Here is a 25,366-nt window from a genome sequence, read left to right as displayed (position 1 = left end):
ACCACTGAAGCTACACATTTTACAATAGGATTCAACACTCCCAACTTTTCAGGAACATACTATTGCATGTATCTTTATAACCTTTCAAATATAAGCAAGTAAAAGAATGAAAATAAAAGTGGTGATAACTTTGCAGAATAATAAAATTAATTTATGATATAACATTCCTTTGAGACATACCTGATTATAAGGATCACTCTTGAAATTCATCTCCATGATTTGCTGGTTGTCATAGGTGAAAGTGACTTGTGTCACAAAAGTAGAGCTTATTCCCCAGATTTTAATATATCCAACTTTCAGTGGATTCAAGTCACTCAAATACTTATTGTGTTTGACCTGGATTTGCAGTAGATTCTATAAAGAACATTTAAAGAGAAAAAATACATAATACATCTGTTGAGAGACTGTATTTCACATTAAAGTATTAAGAAACCTCAAATTACTATTGTTGTGCTGGTTTGCTGTTTTATTCTTAAACACTTCATGAAGATACACTTCCTGAGTCCCTGCTATGATAAACTTGATAATGCCAACATAATGAAAGTTATTTTATCTATATTGTTACTAATTCTTACAAGGATTTTGAAAAGTAAGTATCATTATCTTAGTTTTACAGATGAGGAAATTGAGGCTCTGGGAGTAAAGGGAGTAGCTAAATGACACAGATATGGGTGGAATCATGATGTGCTATGTGCATAGCTCTGTATGGGTTAACACAGCATGAACAAAGAATCCCGGCAAACGGCCCCAAGACTAAGGATAGTCTGCAATAAATATAGGACTGGATTAAATCACGAACTGTTTAAGTATCAACACAAGGGTTAAACTAATGTGAGGTTAAGTCATGAAGTAGTACGTGATTAAGGCCTAAATGAAAATCATAGGGAATATTTGTTATGGATGGTAAGAGAAAGGAGAAATCACCACGGAATAGGGGGGGCTCAAAAAAGGACTTAGGAAGGCCATGGAACTTTAGGAAGCCCGGAACGTGGATGGATTTAGAAAGGTGAAATGAAAGAGGAAGGGGCTGGAGGCAGGGTCGCGTGGAAGAAAATCATGCTCATTGAGTGCAAAAGCTATGGTAGCTCACACTGAGCAAACGAAATAAGACTGGTTAAGATGTAAAATAGGATGAGGAAGATTTTATGCAATGAATCAAAGAGATAGTTGCAGTAGAGTGACACTATAAACTCCTTGACTCTCATGGCAACAGGAGAAAGAAAAAAGAAATCTGTTCAGCTGGCTTTATGGAGAATTTAATAAGCTTTGAGACTGACTGCACAAGCAGAATCAAGGGAAAGTGAAGAAAAAGGGATATAACTTCAAGTAAATAGGTGTGCCGAAGCTAGCGCTTATTGATTTGGGAGAGCCTACTGTTAAATTGCCTGAAATTCTGCAAGCCAGGTGATAGCTTGAAATTAGCTAAAATGGTGGAAGTACTTACATCACAGGAATTAGCAAATGCTACAAATGAACTCCACACTCCTATTACCCCATACCAGCCAGCACACCATTGATAATTGCCCCATGGAAAGTTAGAAGCTTTCTTTCATGTTAAGCCTCTGATCCTTAGAAAGAAATGCCACCAAATATCGCATAGAAATAAGAATTCACTTATCACTTCTTTGGAATAAGAGAAGAATGAAATTTTAGAGTTAGGAAGTATTTAAGGGAAATGTAATGTTTTATAATAAATAAACACAGCTTAAACAAGGGAAGTGCATTCCCTAGGTTAAATAACTAGTTAGTATGACCAGAACTGAGATCCAGGACTTCTAAATCAACAGTTTCATTAAAAAAACATTTTGAGAGGAAAAATATGTAGTCTTCAATTCAACTTTTCTTAAATTAAGAACAGAGAATTTACACATTTAATTAGTATACAAAGTCTTGCATTTAGTTTCAAAAAGGCAGCTGCAGGATGGAGAGAGCATGATCTGACAATCATATCTATGAGGATAATTTAAAAGTTTTAATTGACCACGAGATTTATAATATGTGATACATGTGTTTAAAAAATTAACACAGTGTGAGGCAATAACAGTAAGAAAATAGACTATAGCAAAAAGAGGTCATAGTTAGGTAATGAACTGTTTATTGTTTTATGTCACTGATGTTTTGAGGTTGCCTGTTCTGCAGTATAAAGTTCATGCCATCCTACAGAAGTATATGGCAAGCCACATATGTAATTTTAAATCTTCTTATAGCCACATTTTTTAAAAGTAAAAGGAAACAGGAGAAATTGATTTGAAAATACATTCTATTTAACCCAACATATCCAAAATATTATTTTAACATGTATTCAATATATAAATATTAATGGGGTATTTTACAATCTTTCAAATATTTCAGATTAGGCTAGTCACATTTCCAGTGCTCAGAATTCACACGGGGTCCCTGGGTGGCTCAGTCAGTTAAGCATCCAACTCATAATTTCAGCTTAGGTCATGATCTCAGAGTCATGAGATAGAGCCCCACACAGGCCTCCACACTGCACTGGGTATGGAGCCTGCTTAAGATTCTCTCCCTCTGCCCTCCCCCCAACTCCACTTGCACTTGAACGTGCATGCGCTCTCTCTCTCTCTCTCTCTCTCAAAAAAAAAAAAAAATGTCACATGTGGCTAGTAGCTATCATACTGCATAATGCAACTCTAAGATATTCTTTAAATCCTGGGTGCCATGTTTTAAGAGGAATCTAGACTAACTGTGTTCCAAGCAGAACAATCAGATCTGTTTAAACACAAAACAGAGGAAGTGTGAAGTTAGCCGGCAGTTGTATAATTCCGAAAGAAGACAGAAAGTATATATAACAGACATCTTCAAATAACTGAAGCACTGTTATGTAGAGAAGACAACAGATTTCTGTTATGCTATTTCTTAAATGCAAAATTATAGAGAAGCAAATTCCAGGTTTGACATAGAATGATCCTCCTACTCTAATGAGAATGATATAGGTTATCTCTGGAGTCATTTAACATGCCTGGTAGATTGGTTGTCTTATTTTCTCCAGTTATTCACTCCTCCCTATTCATGCCCTTTTCCATGTGATTTTGGCAATGCCCTCCCTCTCTGGATGGGGCATTCTATCCCACCTTTGTCTTTGGGCTTGGCCACTTGACTTTCCCTTGCTAATAGGATGTTAGTCAACTTGCTGCAAACTGGAGATTTTAAAAAAGTGCTCAAGCATTTCCACTTCTGTTTTTGCCCTCTAACAGTCATAAAAAAGGTTCTGCCCAGAGCTGTCCATAAAGCAATCTTAGATCATATTAACATAAGGACTGGCTTGCAAAATTCCAGGCAACTTAAGAGTAGGCTTTCCCAGGGGAGCCTGGGTGGCTCAATCGTTAAGTGTCTGCTTTCAGCTCAGGTCATGATCCCAGGGTCCTGGGATCGAGCCCTGCATTGGTCTCCTTGCTCAGCAGGGAGCCTGCTTCTCCCTCTCCCTCTCCCTCTTCTTCTATGTGTGTGTGCCTTCTCACTCTCTCTCTCTAATAAATAAGTCTTTAAAAAAATAAAACCAAAATAGTAGGCTTTCCCAAATCAATAAGAGCTAGCTCCAGCACAGCCATTTACCTCAAGTTATATCCTCTTGTTCATTTTCCCTTGATTCTGCTTGCAATCAGTCTCAAAATCTTGTTAATTTTCCATACTGCCAATTGAACATATTTCTTTTTCTTAGATAGTTGAGGAGCCAGCTGACAGGTGTGTGAGTGAGTACAGCCAGGATCATCCAAGCAGCCAAACAGTCCCATGACTGATTGCAAGCCAGCCAAGATCAGCCAAGTCCAGCTCAGACCCTCTGAACACTACAAACTCATAGGCTAAATAATTTATTTAGTGTTTAAATTATTTATTTATTGTTACAGCTGCTGAAGTTTTGAGGTTGTTTCTTATACACCGTTGTTGTGCAAAAGATAACCGATCTAGCATTATCCTGCAAAATATTATCAGCCAGAAAATGATGTCTCATCCCCAGAAAACATGTCATACATTTAAAGACTCATTTTTTCACCAGCATTATATGAATTAAAAGTTTCTTCTTATAAAACTGATGGTATACTGGATAATTGTCAAAATAAGGACTGTTTCTTCCTGATATTGATGTCAACAGACCTAATTTATAAGTGTAAAGGAAGGAAGTTCCTCCTATTAAGATGTAGGATATTATTTTGATACAGTTAACTGATAATGTTTCATCTGTAGCTAACTGGGAATGGATTTATAAAAATTCAATAAAATACTCTTACCTGAGTTGCTATAAAGTTTGCCAAGAAATAGTTTCCATTTTCATAGGTATCTGTAAGCAAAAAAAAAAAAAAAAAAAAAGAATAAGCAATTACTCATTACTTCAACTATAGCAGATAATCTTGTATATAGTCAAAGGGGTCACAATTACTGATCAGGATAATCATGAGCTCTCTGAGGAACATTAAGGATAGTAGCCAAGGGACTCTCACTCCAGGGTGCATATGGAAGAGGGTATTTCAAGTGAGGATCAAGTGGTTGTAAAACCAGAAGATCTTGGTTGAACTAAAGATAGATACCCCAGATGAGGAAATGTGGAGGCTACTGACTGGTTTCTTCTGTGCCAACCTAACAAGCACATAACCATGAGAGTTGACATGACCATGATGATAAAGGTTCAAAGCAGAGGAGAGTGGTTAGGAATTCAGGCTCAAGTCAGATTGATATGGATTCAAATCCCTGCTCCTACAATTCATAGTTGTGCAAACTCCAGCAATTAACATTTTAGCATCTGTAAAATGGAGATAGTAGCACCGAGCTCATGGTATGCTGCATGAGCAGAGTAAGTACTCAAAATGTATACTTCACTATCATAAGCAAAGTCATCATCATCTTCACCTTCGTGATTATTCTCTTAGATCATCCTATCACAGTGATCTAGTTCCCAAGCTCTCCTGCCTCTACATAACTTACTCCATCAGTTCTTCCCCAGACCCTCTTTGCTCCTCTAGGCTCCAATTATGCTCCAGAACACTCCGTTCTGACAAACCCTTTGCTTGGCTCTCTCTATAGCAAGCAATCACATCTTTTTAGTGCCATATTGTCTCAAAAAAAGGTAGCCTCTGCTTCTTATGTCTGTGGACTCAACTCATAATTCAATCCTACATCTCCTATATTTCAGTTCCTATGTTTCCTTTTTTCACTGAATCTGATCTTTTCAAAGTCACCAGTGACACAATATATTAAATCTAAATATCTCTTCATTATATGCAGGTGTTTTAGGCCTCTTTCCCCACACATCTCTTCCTTGAAATAATCCTTAGTAGATGTCTACTTTACTCATTCTTCTCATGTAGCTTCTATAATTCTTATTTCTTAAAAGTCAGTTCCATTTCATGTTCTGTTCTTGCCCTTATCAACATTCCATCTCTTACCAATATTCCAACATATTCTCTCCTTGAGCCAATTAATCCTCTTCTTTCTTTTCTATAAATTACCTCTACTCTTGAAGAAATAATTATAAAACCTATATTTTTTAAAATTTAGCCTTGGCTAGAAAATGTGACCTAAGCAAATGCTTATAGACTCTTTTAGCAGTTTGAATGAAGAATTTTTAAAGAATGGAATTTTGTTAATAAGGTGATCTAAGATTATCCTTGAGCTAGCTATTAAATTTCCTTATGTAAGGAAAAATTTAACAAATAGTTAAAAACCTACTAACAGAATATTTAAGTTAAAGCTATACTTTCACTGTGTCCTGGTGTTTTAAATTTTGAATTTCTAAGTCTGTTGGTGAAATGGAGCAAAGAGCTCCTTTGTGTAAAAGTTTTAAAAAAAGTATAAAAATTTTAAAACTTTCAGGGACTATTGATTTTTAACCTTGAGACTAAGACATTTGTTGAAGGAAACTAAAATTTTATAGAAAAGTGTTTTCTCCTTAAATTTTTGAAATATATTGCTCACAGGGAGCTGATTCTTAACACCACACTAACTGTGGTGTTATTAACCCACTATGACATCAATCATCTAGTTCTAATTAGCTCAGGCTATATAAAAGGACTCTAGATTCCCTTAAAACATTGGTTCTCAAACAGCAGTGATTTTGCTGGTGGGACTTTTGGCAATATCTAGAAACACATTTGATCGTTACCTCTTGGGGCTGGGGAGAGTGCTTTTGGCATTTGGGGGTGTGGCTAAACATCTTGTAAATAACAGTCCAACCACCACCAGCAACAAAGAATTATCTAGCCCAAATTGTCAGTACTATCAGTCATATGTCTGATGAGGGACTTGTATCCAGAAGATATAAAAACACTTACAATTCAATAATAAAAAGATAATCTAATGTAAAAATTGACACAGTTTGTGAATAGACGTTTCTCCAAAGAAGATGTATGAATGGCCAGTAAGTACATGAAAAGATGTTCAATGCAATTCGTTATCAGGGAAACACAAATCAATCGAAGCTACAATGGTATATTACTTCACATCCACCAGGATGACTACTCAAAAAGATGATAGTGTTGACAAGGATGTGGGGACGCTGGACCCCACATGCACCGCTGAAGGAATGTAAAACGGTGCAGCCTCCTTATAAAAGAATCTGGGAGTTCCCATAAAAGTAAACATAGAGTGGGCACCGCTCGGGTGGGGACGGGGGCGGGGGCTGCGGCGGCGCGGGACGCGGGCGCGGACGACTGGATCGCGGCGAGGGGCGCGCGGGGCCGCGGAGAGGGTGAGACGGCCGCTTGTCGCAGTGGGGCCGGCCGGAAGGTCGCCCGGGGCCGCGGGGCGTCTCGGGGCCTCTCGGGGCCGGGGTCCCAGACACCTGCCGCTAACCCGACTGCTTTGTTCCCTGCAGGCCTCCGGTCGGGACGCTGACGGCACTCACCGGGGGTGCCGCGGAGAAACGCCTTGCGTTGCGGCGGCATCGGTGCCCCGGCCACGTTAGAATTTAAATCTGTTGTTTGGGGCACCCTGACGCTGAGGCTCTTAGAAGACTGGTGCAGGGGGATGGAGGTGAACCCTCGGAAAGCGCTGTTGGTTGCCGGCATCCCCCCGACCTGCACTGTGGCAGAAATCGGGGAGGCTCCGCGGGCAGGTTTGGCGCCGATGGGCGGGTACAGACCGCTCCGGAGGGTGTTCCGGCGGGATGAGAACAGGAATGTAGCCTTAGTAGGGCTGACTGAGGAGACGGCTCTTGCTCTAGTCCCTGAGGAGCTCCCCGGAAAAGGGGGTGTCTGGAGAGTGATCTTTAAGCCCCCAGACCTGAATAATGAATTTTTAAGCAGATTAAATGAATTCTTAGAGGGAGAGGGCACAACGTTGGGGGAGTTGACTGGAGCTCTTGGATATGGAAACGACCCTTTTGACCTAGGCCAGGACATGATCCCAGAAATACAGGCCCTCTGTTGGCACAGGCATTAGAAGAGGCTCTTCGGCCCGCCCTGCGGTACCCGAAATACAAAAAGCTGAGAGTGTTCTCAGGCAGTGACCCTCCGGAACCAGAAGAATTTGAATCCTGGCTGTTTCATCCTACTCAGATGATGAAGACTTGGCGGGTGCCAGATGCAGAGAAAAGAAGAGGCTTGCTAGAGAGCCTTAGAGGCCCGGCATTTGATGTTATTCGTGTCCTCAAGATAAACAGTCCCTTCATTACAGTCGCTGAATGCCTGCAGGCTCTTGAGCAGGTATTTGGGGTTATTGATAATCCTAGGGAATTGCAGATCAAGTATCTGACCACTTATCAGAAGGATGGAGAGAAATTGTCTGCTTATGTGCTGAGGTTGGAGCCTTTATTACAGAAACTGGTAGAGAGAGGAGCAGTTGAGAAAGATGTTGTGAATCAGGTCCCCCTACACCAAATCTTGGCTGGAGCAGTCCACAGAACGCTTCGCAGGAAGCTTGCTCAGCCACAGGATGGCCCATCCGCTGGCTTATTGCAGCTACTGGCTACTGGCGCTGATAAAGGACGAAGAGGCAGCTGAGGAGGGGGAGGCGGCCCTTCTCTGGGCAGGACTAGAAGGGCATTTCTCCTGAATCTTAGGCAACCAGGAAGCAGAGCATGAAGGTAGAACAGTCAGTGTACTCGTGATAGACATTAATCAGTCCCTTCCTTGTGCTGCCGAGGAGCTCATTCTGTACAGTTTTCTGTCTAAATCCTTCGTCATTTCTGTGCTATTAAATGTCTTCCAAATGTGTCACAGACTAGGACGGTTGTAGTTCTGCACTAGTATTTATATATTTAGATTTACTGCTGTGAATTTATCACACAAAATTGTACAGAGGGGCTATCGCTACACACATATGGTGCTCTGAGAAATGTCAGCTTATGTGATAACAGGTGCCAGGGTAGCCTGTCGGATGTGATGATGTATCATAGATGGTTTTTAGGTGTGTATTGCCCTACATTTATTATGAAGATATGAGCAGTGGTTAAGATACGAAGTTATTTTCTGTCTGAATCACAATTTTACTGATTCTGCGCAGTCAAAACGAGGCAGGATCAAATGCTGAGGTTGATAAGTTTGCAGCTATCACCTCTAACCCTGGGTTTCTGGTATGTGACATCAGAACATCTGGTTCTGAATGTCATTTTAATAGGTGTTAGTGAACTTATAAAATAAAGGAATGCTAATACAATGAAGAAAAAAAAAGTAAACATAGAGTTACTATACAAAGGGGAAATTCCACTCCCTGGTGTGTACCCCAGAGAACTAAAAAAATATGTTTATACAAAAAACTTGTACACAAATGTTCATAGCAGCATTTTTCCTAATGGTGAAAAAGTGGAAACAACGCAAACATCTCCTAGCTGAGAATTGGATATATAAAATGTGGTATATTCATACAATATCATACTAGTCAGCCATATTAAAGAAAGGAAGCACAAATACATGCTACAACTCAGTAGAACCTCAAAAATGTTACGCTAAGTGAAAGAAGGCAGTAATAAAAGGCCACATTTATTCCATTTATGTGACTCCATCTAATTCCATTCCTATGAAATATTTAGCATACATAGTTGCGTAGCGACAGAGTAGTAAACGCCTAGGGCTGCATCTCCTGGGGATGGAGAGAATGGGGGCAGGGCAAGGGAGGATTGAGGGGTGATATCTAAAAGGTGGAGGGCTTATTTCGGGGATAAAGAAATTGTTGTAAAATTGTCTGTGTAACGGTTGCACAACTTGGCAAACATACTAAAACCAGTGAATTGTACACTTAAAATGGGTACCTTACATGGTGTGTGAACTGTATCTCAATAAACCCGTTATCAAAAAAGTTAAAGTCAGGCCCAACAACTAACAACAACAAAAAGGCATTTATTTTTTATAAAAATATATGTTAAAAAAACTCCTACCTGATTAATCTAAAAGATTAATCCAGTGTGATTTCTACTTGTCATAACACTTCCAGGCTTCTCACTCCTCTCTTCATCAGACTTTCTGTCATCACATCCATATTTGCAAATTGTGAGCCCCACCGGGAGACTCCATAGGCATCTCACATTTCAAGGGTGCAAAATTAATCTCCTTATCTCTCATCGTTCTCCAACCTGACTTTACTATTGTCCATGTTCCATGCCATGATAATGGAATTGCTTCCTGACCAATCACCCAGGCATGTAGTTGGCATGATCTGACAATGTAGTCTCCAGTCAACTTGGCAAAATGTCACTGACGCAATACAGTGTTGAATACCTTGGCATAGCCACTAACCCCTTTTGCTGCAATTTCTTGCTCACCAAACAAATCCCTGATCAAAATCTCATCCTTCACCTAGATTTAATTTAAGGAAAATATGTCCTTCCTAGTAGATGGGAACATTCTAGCTCATTAATAAATATAGTCCTTAAATTTAAAAATTGGCACGGTAGCTTATTGTTTTCTTACAAGGTGTAAGGCTGCAAATCTCTTAAAACCTAGTTTGGGTGGCTGGTTAACCTCCTTTCTTCTGGACTTTCTGCTGTCATATTAACCACACTGATGTAAATGTAGTATATCTTACCTAATAAATCTTATGATAAAGGCTTATACTGGAATTTTATTTACCTTGCATATTAATGACATATGCTACTCAGCATCCACGTGCCAGGAATGCTCTCTCTACATGAGATCATTTTGTCTGCATAAAGAGATCTACACGGTAAGTAGAGTTTTGTAGATGTTGAAGATGACCAAGTACTGACAAAGAGACGTTAAGCATCCTTCCAAAAGACATACAACCAGGAAATGACTGAAATGATATCTGAATCCAGAGCTCCAGGACGCCACTTGCCACACAATTCTCCGTGAATTTTACTTATCAGATTGAACTTTACAGAAATAATCGAAGACTAAGTTGAACTTTGAAAAAAGTAATCAAATTCTTTCATGCCCCACCCTTAACCTGGTTCCACCTCTAAATGAGCAACCAAATCATTTGAAAAACAGCTCTTTAAAATGCCATATTCAATGAGTACGGGGTTATAATGCATTATCCATACACTGAGAAGAGAAAATTCAAGTACCATCTGCAATATTATCAAAAACTTAGAAATACTTAGGATGTACTTGACAAAATATGTGTAAGACCCATGCACTGAAAATTATAAAACGCTCTGAGATAAAGAAGACCTAAGTAATTGAAAATGATAGACAGATGTCCCCAAACTGATTTAAAGACTCAATGCAATAGCAGTCAAAATTCTAGCAACTTTTTTGTTAATTATTATTTGTTAAAATAATTTTGAATCTACCTTAGTTAATACAGTGTGGTATTGTTATAAGTATAAACATAGAGATCCCTGAAACAGAACAAATAATCCAAAAATAGAGTCTCAGCTATACAAGACCTATTCATAGCTAATAAAGGTGTCAAGGTAATATCACAGGGGAAAAGATTCTGCTTTCAGGAAAGGTGCTGGATCAGTTGGATAAACATGCTGGGGAACAAATGAACCTTGACCATTACATACGTACAGAATTTAATACAAAATAGGCGACAGTCCTAAATGTAAAGCTAAAACTCTAAAATTTCCAAAAATATAGGAGAAAAATCTCTGTAACCTTGGGTTAGGCCATGTGATGTTGTGACTTACAATACGTATTTGGTCTTCATCCCATTTCTGCCACAGAGCTCTTAAAACCCTTGGAATTTCCTAAGTGTTAAGAGCTAAGTATCTTTCGTTGTATTAATGAGGTGACTTATGGAAAGCACCTCAGGTTCCTGGCTGGTTGCCAGGAGAACCAACCCTGTGATTTGAAGGCTGGAACTTTCAGCCCCACCCAGAGACCTTTGGAAGGGGATTGGGGCTGGAGGTTGAATCAATGGCCAATGGCCAATAATGTAGCCAATGATGCCAGTGTAATGAAGCTGCCATAAAAACCCAAAAGGATGGGGCTCATAGAGCTTCCAGATTGGTGAGCAGGTGGAGATTCAGGAAAAGTAGTATCTCTGGAGAGGGCATGGAAGCTCTGAGCCCCTTCCCACATACCTTGCCCTACGCATTTCTTCCACCTGGCTGTTCCTGGGTTATATTCTTCTATAATAATCTGGTAATCTAGTAAGTAAAATGTTTCTCGGAGTTCTGGGAAGCTGCTCTAGCAAATTAATCAAACCTGAGCAGGCGGTTGTAGGAACTTCTGATTTATAGCCAGTTAGTGTGAGGTACAGGTAACAACCTGGACTTGGAACTGGTGTCTGAATCCCAAGGCGGGAACCTCCGATCTACAGTGGGTCATTCAGAAGCATAGGTGACAAGTCAGCTTAGTATGAAGTGGGAAAGGGAGGAGGGGGCAATCCCGTGGGACTGAGCTCTTAAGCTGTGGGATCCAGTGCTATTTCCTGGTAGACAGTGTCAGAATTGAGTTGAATTGTAGGACACCTAGTGTCCCAGAATTGCTTGTTGGTATGGGGAAACACCCCCACACATGTTAGAATTGGTACCAGAATGCTTTTTAGACCAAGGTACAAAAAGCACAAATAGAAAAGCATGGAAAAAAATGGACTTTTATCAAAATTAGAGTTTGTTTTTTGTAAGATACTATAAAGGAATTATGTAGGCAAATTACAGACAGGGAGATACAAATTGTATCTGATAAAAGACTGGTATACATAACTCCTACAGGTCAATAAGGAAAAGACAACATAATAAAAAATAGGCAAAGGACTTGAACCAATGCCTCAATAAGAAGACATACCTATAGCCAATAAACATAAGATGCTCAACATCAAGGAAATGCAACATAATGAGATGCACTGTGTACTACTAGAATAGTTAAAAATTTTTTTAAAGATTTTATTTGTTTATTTGAGAGAGAGAGAGTGAGAGAGAGAGAGCACGAGAGGGAAGAGGGTCAGAGGGAGAAGCAGGCTCCCTGCTGAGCAGGGAGTCCGATGTGGGACTCGATCCCGGGACTCCAGGATCATGACCTGAGCCGAAGGCAGTCGCTTAACCAACTGAGCCACCCAGGCGCCCTAGAATAGTTAAAATTTTAAAAACCAACACTAACACCAAGTGTTAGTGAAGATGTGGGAAATTGGAACTCTGAATTATTGCCGTCAGTAAGGAGAAACAGCATAGCCATTTTAGAAAATACTTGGGCAGTTTCTTCAAAAGTTAAACAAACAATTATCATCTGACCCAGCCCAGCAATTTCACTTCCAGGTTTTTACCCAAGGGAAATGAAAACGTATGATCACAAAATGACTTATACTCAAATAATCATGGCAGGTTTATGCATAAGGGTAAAAAACATAAAACAACTTAAATATTCATCAATAAGTAAATGGATAAATAAATTATGGTATATCCATACAATGGAATGTTATTCAGGAGTCAAAAGGTAACAGTGAATCATGGATCACCACATCAAAAACTAATGATGTATTGTATGGTGACTAACATCACATAATAAAATAAAATAAAATTTAAAAAAAGGTAATAAGCTACTTTTATATGCCGCCAGATGGCAACACATTTTGCTACAAAAATAACTTTGCTAACTGACAGAAGCTAAGCACAAAAGGATACGCACTATATGATTCTATTTACATCAAGCCTAGAAAAGACAAATCTCATCTAGAGTGACAGAAAGCAGATCAGTGGTTGTAAGAGCCTGAAGTCGGGGTTGGGAGTGGGGGGTAGTTCACTGAAAAGACATAGAAGGGGAAATTTGGGGTCATAAAAATATTCTAGGGTGGCTCAGTCGTTAAGCGTCTGCCTTCGGCTCAGGTCATGCTCCCAGGGTCCTGGGATCGAGCCCCGCATCGGGCTCCCTGCTCCGCGGGAAGCCTGCTTCTCCCTCTCCCACTCCCCCTGCTTGGGTTCCCTCTCTCGCTGTGTCTCTCTCTGTCAAATAAATAAATAAAATCTTAAAAAAAATATTCTAGATCTTGATTGTGGTGGTGGCAATATAAACGTATCTATCTGTCAAAATGTATTGAACTGTATACTTGGGATGGATACATTTTATCTGTACAAATGCAACTCAAGCAAGTTGACTAAAAAAAACAATAATTTCACTTCTAGGAATCTACCCTATGGAAATAATCTGAAACACAAACAAAGCTTAATACTTGATGGTGTTTATAACAATGAAAACTGAAAACATCCTGTACCCTAGAGAGTAATTACAGAAAGTCAGATAAATTGTGGCGTATCCTCTCAGTGGGATATAGTAATCATAATGGTGTTTATAAGGAGCATCTGATAACATCTAGACATATTTCTGTCGTTATGCTAAGTGCAAAGAAACAGCACTCAGAAATTAAATGTGCGGTATGTTTTAAGTGATATAAAAAATTAAGCATTTTCTTAAGTAACGTGAAAGCAAAAGAATACAACAATAATATTAAGTTATTCCTTTTTTTCTAGTTTTCTGTCTTTAAAATTTTTTCTTTAATGACAATATATTACCCCCATAATGAAGAAAATGAAAAGGAAGATATTACTAGCGATAAACAAGCTATAATTTCAGAAACTGTGACACGTTATAAGATTAGAATGTTCTAGTCAGTAATAAGTATTGGAAAATGGGCGTCAGTTGGTAACAACATGTCAGTATTTCTGTAAAGATGTTTAAGGAAGAAGATGTTCTGACTATAGTGACAAACCCAATTATCTCAGGTAGCACCGTCATATCCCTAGATTGGGGAAAGTATACAAAGTAGTATTTCATTGGTATCAGCATCTTTTTGAAAATGCTTAATTCCCTACTTCTGAGACACTAAGAAATTTTCTGAGCTCCAATTTGTCTCCTGAGTGAGCCTACTAAGGAGGAACAGGCTGCCTGGTAATAGATGGCTGGCCCAAATAACAGAGCCAGGTCTGTGAACCACTGAGAATGAATGAACTGTCAGCCTGATACTTGCATCCACACTTTTATCAGAGCAAGGCAGTTAGTTATACAGAGATAGATCACCCCTGGCTGAACCCATAACATCATGTTGCCGAACCTACAAAGCTGGGGACCATATACTATTCTATAGTAATTACAATATAATATAAGGAGCAGGCAAAAATAGCAAAAATTCTCCCAACACCATCGCTTTATAACAGTAGCAGAAACAGGTGTAGAAATAGATTTTCAGGTTATGCCAATTATATCCTGAGCTATGGTTTTTCTGCCTGCTGTATGGAAACCCTGGAATGCTTATACTCACCAATGCTTTGTCCATCATCCCAGAATACCTGGCCTTCAGCTTTCCCATTGTCGTCCAATGCAACAATCAATCCCATAAATTTTTGTCGACTAGGGGAAAAAAAGGAGTTATTTTTTTCTCTAGATTATAGGTTGTAAGAATGAAGGACAGTTTCTGTTGAAAATATTACTCATCTATAACAAAAAAAATAATGCATTAAAAATGTACATAAAAATGCACATAAAGTTCCAAAAATAGGTAAATTAAACGTTATCTTCTTTATAAAAGAGCTCATTGCACACCCCTCAAGTATTAAGGTTTCCTAGATGGTTTAAAACAGAATTTTATTTTTAAAAAATTATACACCAAAATGTCTACTATATAATACATTAAAACATATAAATACCATTAAACTGAGATGTACTTAGATATTTGTCTATGAAAATATATTTTGCAAAGAGAGATGGATTCCATCTCAAAGGATGTATGTGCCAACGAATTTTCATTAAGTGCAGTCATATTTAAATTATTTTATGTAATGAAAGAAAATGTTTGGAATTTTGAGGTGGTTTCTTTATAGTAGGGACTTAAAAATAATTATGGTAAATAAATACCAAATATGTATAATCAATGTCCTTTGATTTGAATATATTTCAAAATATTTAATTTTTTAAAGATTTAACTTTTAATAATTAATACGAATTTGTTAGGCATGATCTTCTTGTGGATTAAAAATACAGACACTTAAAAAATCACATCAACATACTTTACTTACATACGTATTATAAGTAATATGATAAGATATGAATTCCTTAGGAAGAAAACCACCAAACAACCCTCCAGTAGCTTCCAGATTGCTATAGAATAAAATGCAAAGTACTTGGTCTGGCATTTGCGCCCACCATGACCTGATCCTAGCCTGCTTGAATTTTATTTATTTCATCCCTCTTCCTATTTACTCTCCAATTAAACTGATTGGTTTACTATTCCCCAAACCAAACTCACTTCTCACCTCTAGCTCTTTAATACTCCCAGAATATTTCTGTCCCTGTCTTCATATATTCAAATCCTGTTTATTGTTCAAGACTCGGTTCAGAGCTCTCTTTCACGTGAAACCATGCTTTACACCACAAGGCTGAGTTAACTTCTCTCCTTTTGAATGGTTCTAGTTCTTTTTATGTGTGTCCCTCTTGACATAACATGTTCCTTTTAATTTAGTATATATATACAAATATAAATATATAAATATAAAATACATATATGAGCCTTTACATTTATATGAAATCCATCCTGAGTTGACCAACGTAGACCTGGAAATAGGCAATAAATCATCCTTGGATAGCCATCACCAATCAAGGAGCTCATTAATATTCCCAGCCTTTTTAATAGTGTGGAAAGAGGTAAATGCTACTGCCCTCAAGAAAATTTTTGCACCAGGGGTGACTGAGCGGCTCAGTTGATTAAACGCTGGACTCTTGATTGTGGCTCAGGGTGGTGAGATGAGGGTGACCTCAGGGTGGTCAGATCAAGCCCTCCTACTCGGTGCTCAGCATGGAGCATCCTCTCCCATTCCCCCCACCCCACCCCCACACATGCTCTCCCTCTCTAAAAAATAAAATCACGCTGAATTAAAATTAAAGAAAAATTTTGCCCCAGGCCGGGGACACAGAGCTACAGATAAAAGATCTCCCCAAGACTGACTTCATGAATGCATTCTCCCCCAGATCCCAGTCAGAAGGCACTTAGGGAACTGAATCAATGAGAGGGTCTGTAATTGGGCTTCGTTATCCACAGAGCCCTGGTCAAGGCAGGCGGCGTCTGTGAGGACGCCTCCTTAGGACAAAGTGAGGCCACCGGTAGCATCGCTCCCCCTTACCTGGCATGAGTGTTCATCGCAGGCTCTTGCCAGGGCAGGATGTAGCCTCCTCTGATATGAAGGTTGATGTGGTCAAGGGGAGTGTCCAGGATTTTCCACTCACCTGTCGACACATTGCCAGATTCCTAGAAGACAGAATATAAGCAAGGAAGGATGAAGATAAAGAGATGAGATGAACAGATGCACGCCTTAACACAAGTCTTTCTAAGGAAGCATGTTCGAAAGTCAGCAAGAAACAGCGAGTAAACGAAGAAAAAAATCTCTGATTTCAGTTTTGTTAAAAACTCTGGAAATCTAGTCTTTTCTCTGTATTCTCCAGAAAAGGTGGGGGTAGGGGTGGGAGAAAAGTCAATGTGATATGGTTGTTAGATTTTACCTGATTGTGCTTTTTGTGGATACTTTTATTTAAGCAAACCTTGCTTGGCTGACAGGCTGAAAATCATTGCCTTAGAAATTATGTGCCTCAAGGTCAAGAGAAAGTGCTGGCCACCCCTCTAGCCAGCATGGACCAGTTTGGTTCTTCACAAGATATGTGAGTTCTTACCGTGCTGTAGTCATACCAACGGCCTGGGGGAAAATAAGCAGGGGTCTCAAAAGTGTTCTGAAACATAAAATTGACACGTCATTATGTATATTCCAATAACTTAATTATTAAAATTCTTTCTGTAGAATTAAGATAACAATGGGAATTTTGTTAACGATTTTAAGAGTTTGGGAAGTTCTCAAAATTTTTTTAAAGATTTTTTTAAAAGATTTTGTTTATTTATTTGAGAGAAAGAGAGAGAGCACAGAGGAAGAGGCAGACGGAGAAGCAGGCTCCCCACTGAGCCAGGAGCCAGACGTGGGGCTCGATCCCAGGACCCTAAGATCATGACCCAAGCCAAAGGCAGATGCTTAACCCACTGAGCCACCCAGGCACCCTGAGTTTGGGAAGTTTAATTGAAAAAGCTCTGATAAAATTCTTCAAACATAAAGAAAACTTAATGTTTTAAAAAAGGTAAACTTTACAATGATGTGGGGTAACAAGACACTAAAATGAGAAATCAGCTGGGGTTGTGAAGTTTTCACTAATGGGGATTTTGAAAAAAGGAAAAGATCTCCCTTGTGTGTTCTAGAAAGGTGTTTGCTGGAAAACAGCGAGCAGCACAAGATGATCTTTAAAACGCTCTTCTTGTACTTGCGATTATGTGACTGAGGGTTTCTGATCTATCATGGAAAACTCACACTTTCCAGCACGGGGCTGATTAAGAGGGCAGGACCCAACATGAACTGACGGTCTATATCCCATGTTTTGCTGTCATTCGTAAACCTTAAAAAAAAAAAAAAATGTATGAAAACCCTACCAAAGTGTTAGGACTGTTGCAGAGGGCTCTCCATCAGACATGGCCAGAACCCCTGCTTGGGGGAACGGGCTGTACTCACTCATGGAGAAGGGGTCGGACGACTGTGCTGCCCTCAGTGTGAGCTTTATGCATCAAAGTGTAGAGGTAGGGCAGCAGGGTGTATCTGGTCTGAAGGACTTTTCTGGAGAACATCTCGAAGGTGGAATTCCAGGCCACAGGATCTTGTCTCTAAAGAGATAAAGGAACATGTGGCCGATACGTCTCCATGCCATCCTAACACTATCAGAAGAAGGTCAGCAGACACATGTCCCATGCACCACTTACACAATCGCACGCTCCGTTTCTATCCCATCCTTTCCCTCACCCCTGCTGTCCAACTAAACCGGTGCTACTGGCTTCCCATTCTTTATCACAGACTCCTAAGTCTCCTGCACAGGGCTGGAGAGATGGGTCTCTCTGCAGCACTGATGGAGCTTGGATGGATTGGAGTAAAATAAAAATCTCTAAGGAAAAGGAGCTTCTTCTAGTTTAGCCCCATAGGGAGCTACAAACCCCTACTGCCCTCATAGGCACGCATTCCCCAAGACATGAGCAAACGGATACTCCTGAGGATTGCTTATAACTCTGGGGTTTTGAACTCTGTGGGTTTCCTATGAAATGGAGGTTCTGATTTTTATGATTTTTCCTCAACAAAGAAGTCTGCTACTTTTGAGGGTGATAAAGAAGTTGTGATTTGAGCACCAGCTGCCGCCTCACCCTTGTCCCGATGGTGTTGTGGTTTCTGGAAAAGGGGTAAAAGGCCCCCAGTTGCATCCAGCGAACACACATCTCATATTCAGCATTTCCAAAGAAGCCACAAATATCTGCTCCTGTCTGAGAAGATGCAAAATCAGAACATGAGGTGGGACTTTTGTAGGTTGCAGACACGCTGGAATCCGACTGAGTAATTAATAATGGCCCCAATGTAACTTACATACGGTATTCCAAAGAGACTGAACTCCATCATGCCTGCAATGAGAAGACACAGCTGTGTTGGACAAAGTAGCCCTTTCAGAGGGTACGTTTGCCCTGTCTCTTCCATACCCGATTTTGAAGCCCTGGGCCACCCATGATGAAAATATCCAAAGATGGGTCGAGACTACAACTCATACCCACAGAGAAGTCAGCGCCTGCTGCTTTCTCTGCCCATGTGGATGATACGTAGACATAACCAATGTGGCCGCCGGCACACAACCCAGTCCCCTCCCTGCCAGCAGAGGCCCCTGGGAGGAAGCCCACACACCAATGATCGATTTCCTCAGCTGGTCCCACGCGGCCGTGTTGTCGCCCAGCCAATGGCCTCCCCAGCGGCCAGAAGAGGGGAATGTGGAGCGGGTGATGATGACCCCTCGCTGTCCCGTCACCTCCTGCACAGCTCTGGTTGGAAGGGAACAAAAGGAGGTGAATTGGGGGTGAATTCGTGGATGGACAGTCGCGGGGCTTCACTACAGAGAGCCGCGCCAGTCTGGAGTATGAGGTGGCAATGGTTTTCCATTTGGAGCCAGAAAGCGTCTTCCCTGGAAGCATCTGCTATTTAAAGGTGATGCTAAGAGTCACAGCAGGACAACTGGAGATCCATCATCACCTAAATGTGGATTTCCTTTCTTAAAAAAAAAAAAACATTGAATTAACTAGTTGCCTACATAGAGGTGGCAGGAAGGAGTGGGGTGAGGTGTGAGACGGGAGTTTACGGAACAATTACTCTAACCAGGTATCAGCTTGGTCACTCCCGTGTATACTGCCTCTCAACCTCCTGAGAAGGTTTCTTTGGCCTCCTTTTACTGTTATAAAACTGAGGCTCAGCGAAATTAGACAATTTGCCAGAGGACATTTAATGAGCAAGGAGGCAGAGCCAGGATCCAAATAAAAGTATATATGACTATAGCTCTTTGGTAATACTCTCTCTCTGTGCTACTCCTCACAAAGTGGGATAAATCTGGCACACAAGGACAAATGTACACAAAAGATGTTCAAATATCTGGCTACGGAAGGTGGGTCTTCTGCCTGCAGTCTCAGTAAGAAAATAAAAACAATTGTGTGAGAGGAAAATCAATGGAACAGAAAGGGAAAGGCTATTAACAGATCCGAGTCCATAATGCAATCCCCGTATTTGCTGAAGGAAGCGTTACAAATCAATAGACACAGATGAATTATTCAGTAAATGATGTCAGGAAAAGCTACTGGGGTAAAGATTAATCCATTAGGTCGCTTCCAATATTTCACACCAACATAAACCCCCACGTGGATGGACACCCCCCCCCCCACATACCCCTGCCTTCCACACACACATATCTGAGAGATGATGAAGGCCTGAAATAAGGCAGGGGTAGAGAGGAAGGGTAGATGTGAGTGATGCAAAGACCTTTGTCGCTGACCATTGCAGAACTCTAAAAATTAACCAGCTCTAGAAAGAAATGACTAATGTCTATCCAAGAAAAACCACTAAATCTTGGCAGGATAGCGTGGTGTGTGGGACTTGAACTTGGGGCTGTTCTCAGCTGACCCCATCCCTAGTTCAGTGGCTCCAAAAGCCAGCAGCCCTGCAGCAGCCTCAGAGATCTGACCTCTTTGGGGGCTCTGTGGAAAGCACCAGCCCCCCCGGGGCATAATTAATAGTTTTGTTCTAGCTTCCAGCCCCCTGGAAAATCTCTATTCCCAAGGTGTTGTGGCCATTTGACTGGACTCAGAGCTCAGCTCAGCAGGGGAAAATAAATTCTCAAGCCAGGGAATTACCAAAACAATAACAATTTCCTGGCACCATCATAGGTATTCAGACTGGGGTTCAGCTGGGACAAAACAAAGCTTGGCTGGTCTTAGAGTAAATCCTGGAGAAGTATTACCATGGAGAACTTTGTAAAGCTCCTACGTATTCCTGGGAACCGAAAAGACAGCACATGCACAAGGCTCTGGGCAAGCCCAGCAAAGAGCCATGAAAGGAGAAAGTTCTGGTGACTCAGTTCTGGCTGCACCTGAGGTCCTGAGTCAGCAGGAAGTGAAAGGTCTTACAAACCGCCTCAAGGTGAGGGTATGGCTTCTTCTACTTGTCCCCTTGGCAAATAGAGGCAAGGAATCCAGGGGACCAGCAAGGCCTTAACATTCCCTTCAGTTTGACTAAATTTTAGGCAGTCTTCTTCCTTTTTTTTTTTTTTTTAAGTTTATTTATTTATTTGTTTAAGTAATCTCTACACCCAACATGGGACTCAAACTCATGACCCCGAGATCAAGAGCTGCATGCTCTTGGGATTGAGCCAGCCACTCTAGGAACACACTCACTCGTAGGTGGGTCTGGTCTGGGCCCATCCGTACAGGCTGTGAACGTCGTAGTGCCGCACCCGCGAGCCATCTGGCAGGACCTGCTCGCTCTCCATGCACAGGGTCTTGCTGCTCAGGCCCTTGTCCCTGGACTCCAAATCTGAGCGGAAATGCGAGTTACTTCCCAAACAACTTGCTTTGTGCATTCACGAGAAATGCTCGTTAGCTTGCTATTTCTCCATTGCACTCAACGACTTTGTTACCCATAACAGTTCCAATGTCAAGAATTATTTTGTCTACAAAATCAACATGCTGTGACTTTATAACTAATGAAGGGTAAGGACAGGGCGTGGAGCTGGGAAAGGCACGCTTCATTGTCCTCCGGTGTTTATAGAGTGCGATCAGAGCTCACTGACCAGCCCAAGAAACTCCTTTGTTGTTACGACTGCTTTTTCCACTAGATGGTAACATTCTCAAGGGAATAGATCTTGTTTCAAACAACTGTATTAAGGTCTCTAAATTTTCTGATTTGTTAGCGCTTGTCTGATACATAAATATTGAGGGAGGGAGGAGTAGGAAGGGAGGAAGGAAAGAGGGAAGCAGGGGAGGGAGGGAAGGAGGAGGGAAAGGAGCACAGTTAGTGGGACATGGACAGCATAACCGTGACTAAACGTCAAGAAACTTAGCAGGTTCTGTCCCACAAACTACTTGCTTGATGCTCCTAAGAAGGTGAGTCGCTTCCTTCCCCGGGTTACTGTAAGGTGAGAGGATTCAGCTCTCTGAGATACCTTTGATGGCAAGGTCCTCTAATGCTCGATTTCTGTTTGTACCACAGGACTACTAGGGCACGTCTTTCATGAAGTGTCTGTGGACACGGGCAGGGAGAGTACAGAGCCTAGATGTTCACTCTTCAATCAGAATATTCTGTGTGTTGGGGGGGGTTGTGTAAAGTGTGAGCAATCAGTTCATAGTTACAAATGTAATCATCCATTGCTTGGTTTCTTTCATAATACATCGTGTCATTATTGCTATGTCTGATTAGTAATTTACACTTGTTCAAGGTTATTCTATTTGGGATTTTATGACATGTGTACAAGTATTTTCTTTCTCCAAAATTAGGCTTTGCTTTGACAATAAGAGGGAAACTTTCAGAGTTTTTGAGTAGGGGAGTAATTTGATGAAGGAATCATTTACATACATGGCATATAGGGTGGATTATTAAGAATTTCATCGCTGCAGCCCCTGACAGATCCATCCACAAAGTTTGATGGCTCATTCATATCCTGCAATGAGTTAACAAGAAAGATTCTGTGATGTCAGAGGCAGTGTGGCCTTGGCTCTGGAGGACACCGCTTCACGGAGATGAACACGTCTTATTTAAGCCCTCAGCTAATCATTTCATTGACTCTGTTTACTCTAAGGCATTGACCCAAATGGACTCTAAGAACCCATGTTCATCTAAGTAGAGTGTGAAACTCCTAGTTTACCTGGCATTTTTAAACTTGTGAGGATTACTTCATAGTAGCAAAAACGTGGAGATTATGCTGAATCCATGGCCTAAGGAGATTCCTTGATACATCTCCCCACACAAGAAACCCATCTTTGTTTTCCTATGTGTGAATTACTCACTTTTTATCTGTGGCCAATGGTTGCTATTATCTTCCCCTACTCTTTCTTAGTCCAGTAGCTTGGACTAATTCTGACATCAGCAGAGACCAAACACCAGGAGGAGTGTCTCGCTTTCTGCAATAGATGCTAGTCCTGAAGAGTTGTGGGTAACTCAGAACCAAATCTGGAAATCAAATCATACTTGGGGGATTTATTACTTAAATGCAAGAAGTGGCGGTTCCTGAGGTGAAAATTCACTGCCTACTTTGTTAGCAGAAAAGTTAAGATTTTGTAAATTGGACTACCTTCAACAGGACATACTAGGGCAAAGGCAAGTATTTTGGGAACTATTTACTATTTTGAGTTTTTCAGCCGAATCTGCTCGCCAGCAGAACAAAAATCCCAGAGCAATCATCTCCCTAGTCCTCAAAGCTACCCACAGCTCTTCACTATTTGCTTTGCCTGTATTTGGGCTAATCTTTCATATGTCTGCTCTGGGCCGATCCACCCTGAGAATAGTGGCCAGAGAAGCCCCAGGGCTGCCAGTGGGCTTGTAAGTCTGTCTCTGGGTGAATTATGAGCTTCTTTCAGCCTAGCCCGGACCTGTGAAGCTCTGGAGACCTGGCCTAGAATATGCTCAACACTTCAGGTCACTGGACAGTGAGGAAGAAAATGGGAATGCTGATATGCCGCCCATCCCTAGAAAAGCACAAATAGAAGAGCGTTTGGACCATGTCCTGCAGACATTTCAGGAAGCCCTGCTCTTAAGCCAACTGACATGTGTAAGCAACATCTGAACCAGCCTTTGAAGATGAATCTGTACCACCACTATGGTGAACACCTATTATCTCTTGGATTCATGCCTTGCCTGCCCCAGCTCTGTCCTGTATCAAAGGATGGGCCCTCAGGCTCCCCTAGCATTCGCTTCTGGGTAGTTTGGCCAATGGGAGGCACTGGCCAGCAACTGGAGGGTGAGAGATAAGAGAAGCTGGGGTATTTGTCCCCCTCCCCTTTTCTCTGGCAGCATCTCCAGTAGCGGCACACATCCTCCATGGGCTTCAGCTTCTGCAGGCATGTTCCTGGGCAGACCCACAATCATCTCTGTGTCTCTGGGGGTCCAGCACCTCAACTGTATAAGAGTATCCCTCTCACTCCTCCAGCCTTAACTCCCTCCTTTGCTTGTCTCTGAATTGCCTCTCCGTGGTTTGACTCCTAACATTTCCAAAGAAAAACCACTAAGGGTGCACTTACAATCCACAATCCATCAAACTTTAAGCTCTTCTCTGACTCTTCAGAATTCGCATACAGCTCTTTTATTTCCATCTTCCACCATGCGGCTGTGCTATTACGTAAGAAGTCAGGAAAAGCAACGTTGGCTCTGTACAACTGTAAGAGTAAACACATACTCTCACACTGGGTCTTTGCCTGTCCAGCTGTCTGGGAAGGGGAGTCTTGGGACCAGGAAGGGGTGAGGAGCAGGTACTTGTGCAAGGCACTGCCCCTCTCAGGGTCTGAAACTAGCCTCAGCTCTGCTGTTGCTTCTACAGAGTTTACTGTGAACACGAAGATCAGAGAAGGCTGACTGCATTCATTTTTCTCCTAGAAGGAGGTTAGATAGTGTTAAATCCCCTTTAACATGAGATTTGTTTAATGACTGGGCCTTTAATCCTATGAACTGGAAAATTAACTATCTGTGTCTAAACGATCAAACTTTAGATACACAAATGTTTTTTCTACACTGGTCAAACAAAGGAGACCAGTCATCCAGGGAAAAGGGAGCTGCAGAGTTTAAAGGGGCTGCTAGATACCCAGGCCGATGTGGCATCAAGTGCTGAGTTCAAAAACATTACCCCTTTTGAACTGGCTGGCCTATTTTCTTATCTGGGGACAATTCATCAAAAACCCAGTCTGTTCATAACCTCTCCAGTGAAAATATTCTGGACTTCAATTCATTATTTTTCAAGCACCATTGGATTTAAAAAAAATACAATCTATTAAAGGCATACATGTGAAGACATTTCACTTGATTTCCCTCTACACATTTCCAGTTTAGTTGCTTATTATGTTTTCTGTTTGAGGATCTCATTCTACCAAGAAATTACCAGTTGACAAGCACGCTCAGAGAGTTGCCTAACCAAGTGCTGGCATAAGACTCATAAGTACCCAGATGTTTAGGGCAACGTGGACAGAAATCTGCACATAACTATACCTTAACCTGAGTTTCATGGTCAAGGGATGTATCCACATTCACATTGGGCAGTTCTGGCCAAACCTAGAGAAGAAGAAGAAAAATAAAAACCTCTAAAAGGTATTGCACATGGACCATGAGATGATTCCCGTGTCAGACTCTAATGACATGCATCTCCATAAAATTCTTGGAGATCTTGGCCATTAATTAAATTGTAAAATCTGAATATACGAAATTCTGTTAGGGGAAAATAGGCTAGGGTCCCTTGACTCATTTCATAAGCTTTCAAAATCATTAAGTTCAAAAATAAAATGAGCTAAATCTGTTTTAAATACATCCTCTGCACAATCACCTTTCAAATGTCTGCTCTGCGATCTGTCATAGACATATAACAAAATTCTCTTCAAAAATAACAAATTTAAAACATGACTCTAAATAACTAAGATTGATTTCATTCACAACCTATAAACT

At 40.9% G+C, this 25,366-nt stretch overlaps 1 protein-coding gene across 1 annotated transcript in view; it reads right to left on the bottom strand.

The window, feature by feature from the left end:
- The window catches only part of MGAM2 (maltase-glucoamylase 2 (putative)), a 100,413-nt gene that overhangs the window by 5,044 nt on the left and 70,003 nt on the right, over positions 1 to 25,366 (bottom strand). The window contains exons 33-46 of the mRNA XM_088018337.1: positions 24,917 to 24,979; positions 23,959 to 24,093; positions 22,298 to 22,382; positions 21,121 to 21,259; positions 19,091 to 19,224; positions 18,782 to 18,816; positions 18,565 to 18,681; positions 17,888 to 18,036; positions 17,690 to 17,774; positions 17,010 to 17,066; positions 16,466 to 16,590; positions 14,611 to 14,699; positions 4,248 to 4,297; positions 181 to 354 (exon numbers count right to left, since the gene is read on the bottom strand). Of these exons, the coding sequence (XP_087874463.1) occupies positions 181 to 354; positions 4,248 to 4,297; positions 14,611 to 14,699; positions 16,466 to 16,590; positions 17,010 to 17,066; positions 17,690 to 17,774; positions 17,888 to 18,036; positions 18,565 to 18,681; positions 18,782 to 18,816; positions 19,091 to 19,224; positions 21,121 to 21,259; positions 22,298 to 22,382; positions 23,959 to 24,093; positions 24,917 to 24,979 (1,437 nt within the window). The remainder of the gene's footprint in view (positions 1 to 180; positions 355 to 4,247; positions 4,298 to 14,610; positions 14,700 to 16,465; positions 16,591 to 17,009; positions 17,067 to 17,689; positions 17,775 to 17,887; positions 18,037 to 18,564; positions 18,682 to 18,781; positions 18,817 to 19,090; positions 19,225 to 21,120; positions 21,260 to 22,297; positions 22,383 to 23,958; positions 24,094 to 24,916; positions 24,980 to 25,366) is intronic.

Source organism: Eumetopias jubatus, unplaced genomic scaffold, assembly GCF_037043125.1.
Source record: "Eumetopias jubatus isolate StellerSeaLion01/CBP00866 unplaced genomic scaffold, mEumJub1_p1.0 scaffold_14, whole genome shotgun sequence".
Lineage (NCBI taxonomy): Eukaryota > Metazoa > Chordata > Mammalia > Carnivora > Otariidae > Eumetopias > Eumetopias jubatus.
The sequence above is the reverse complement of the archived record's forward strand: the minus strand, read 5'-3'. Positions and strand labels throughout refer to the sequence as shown.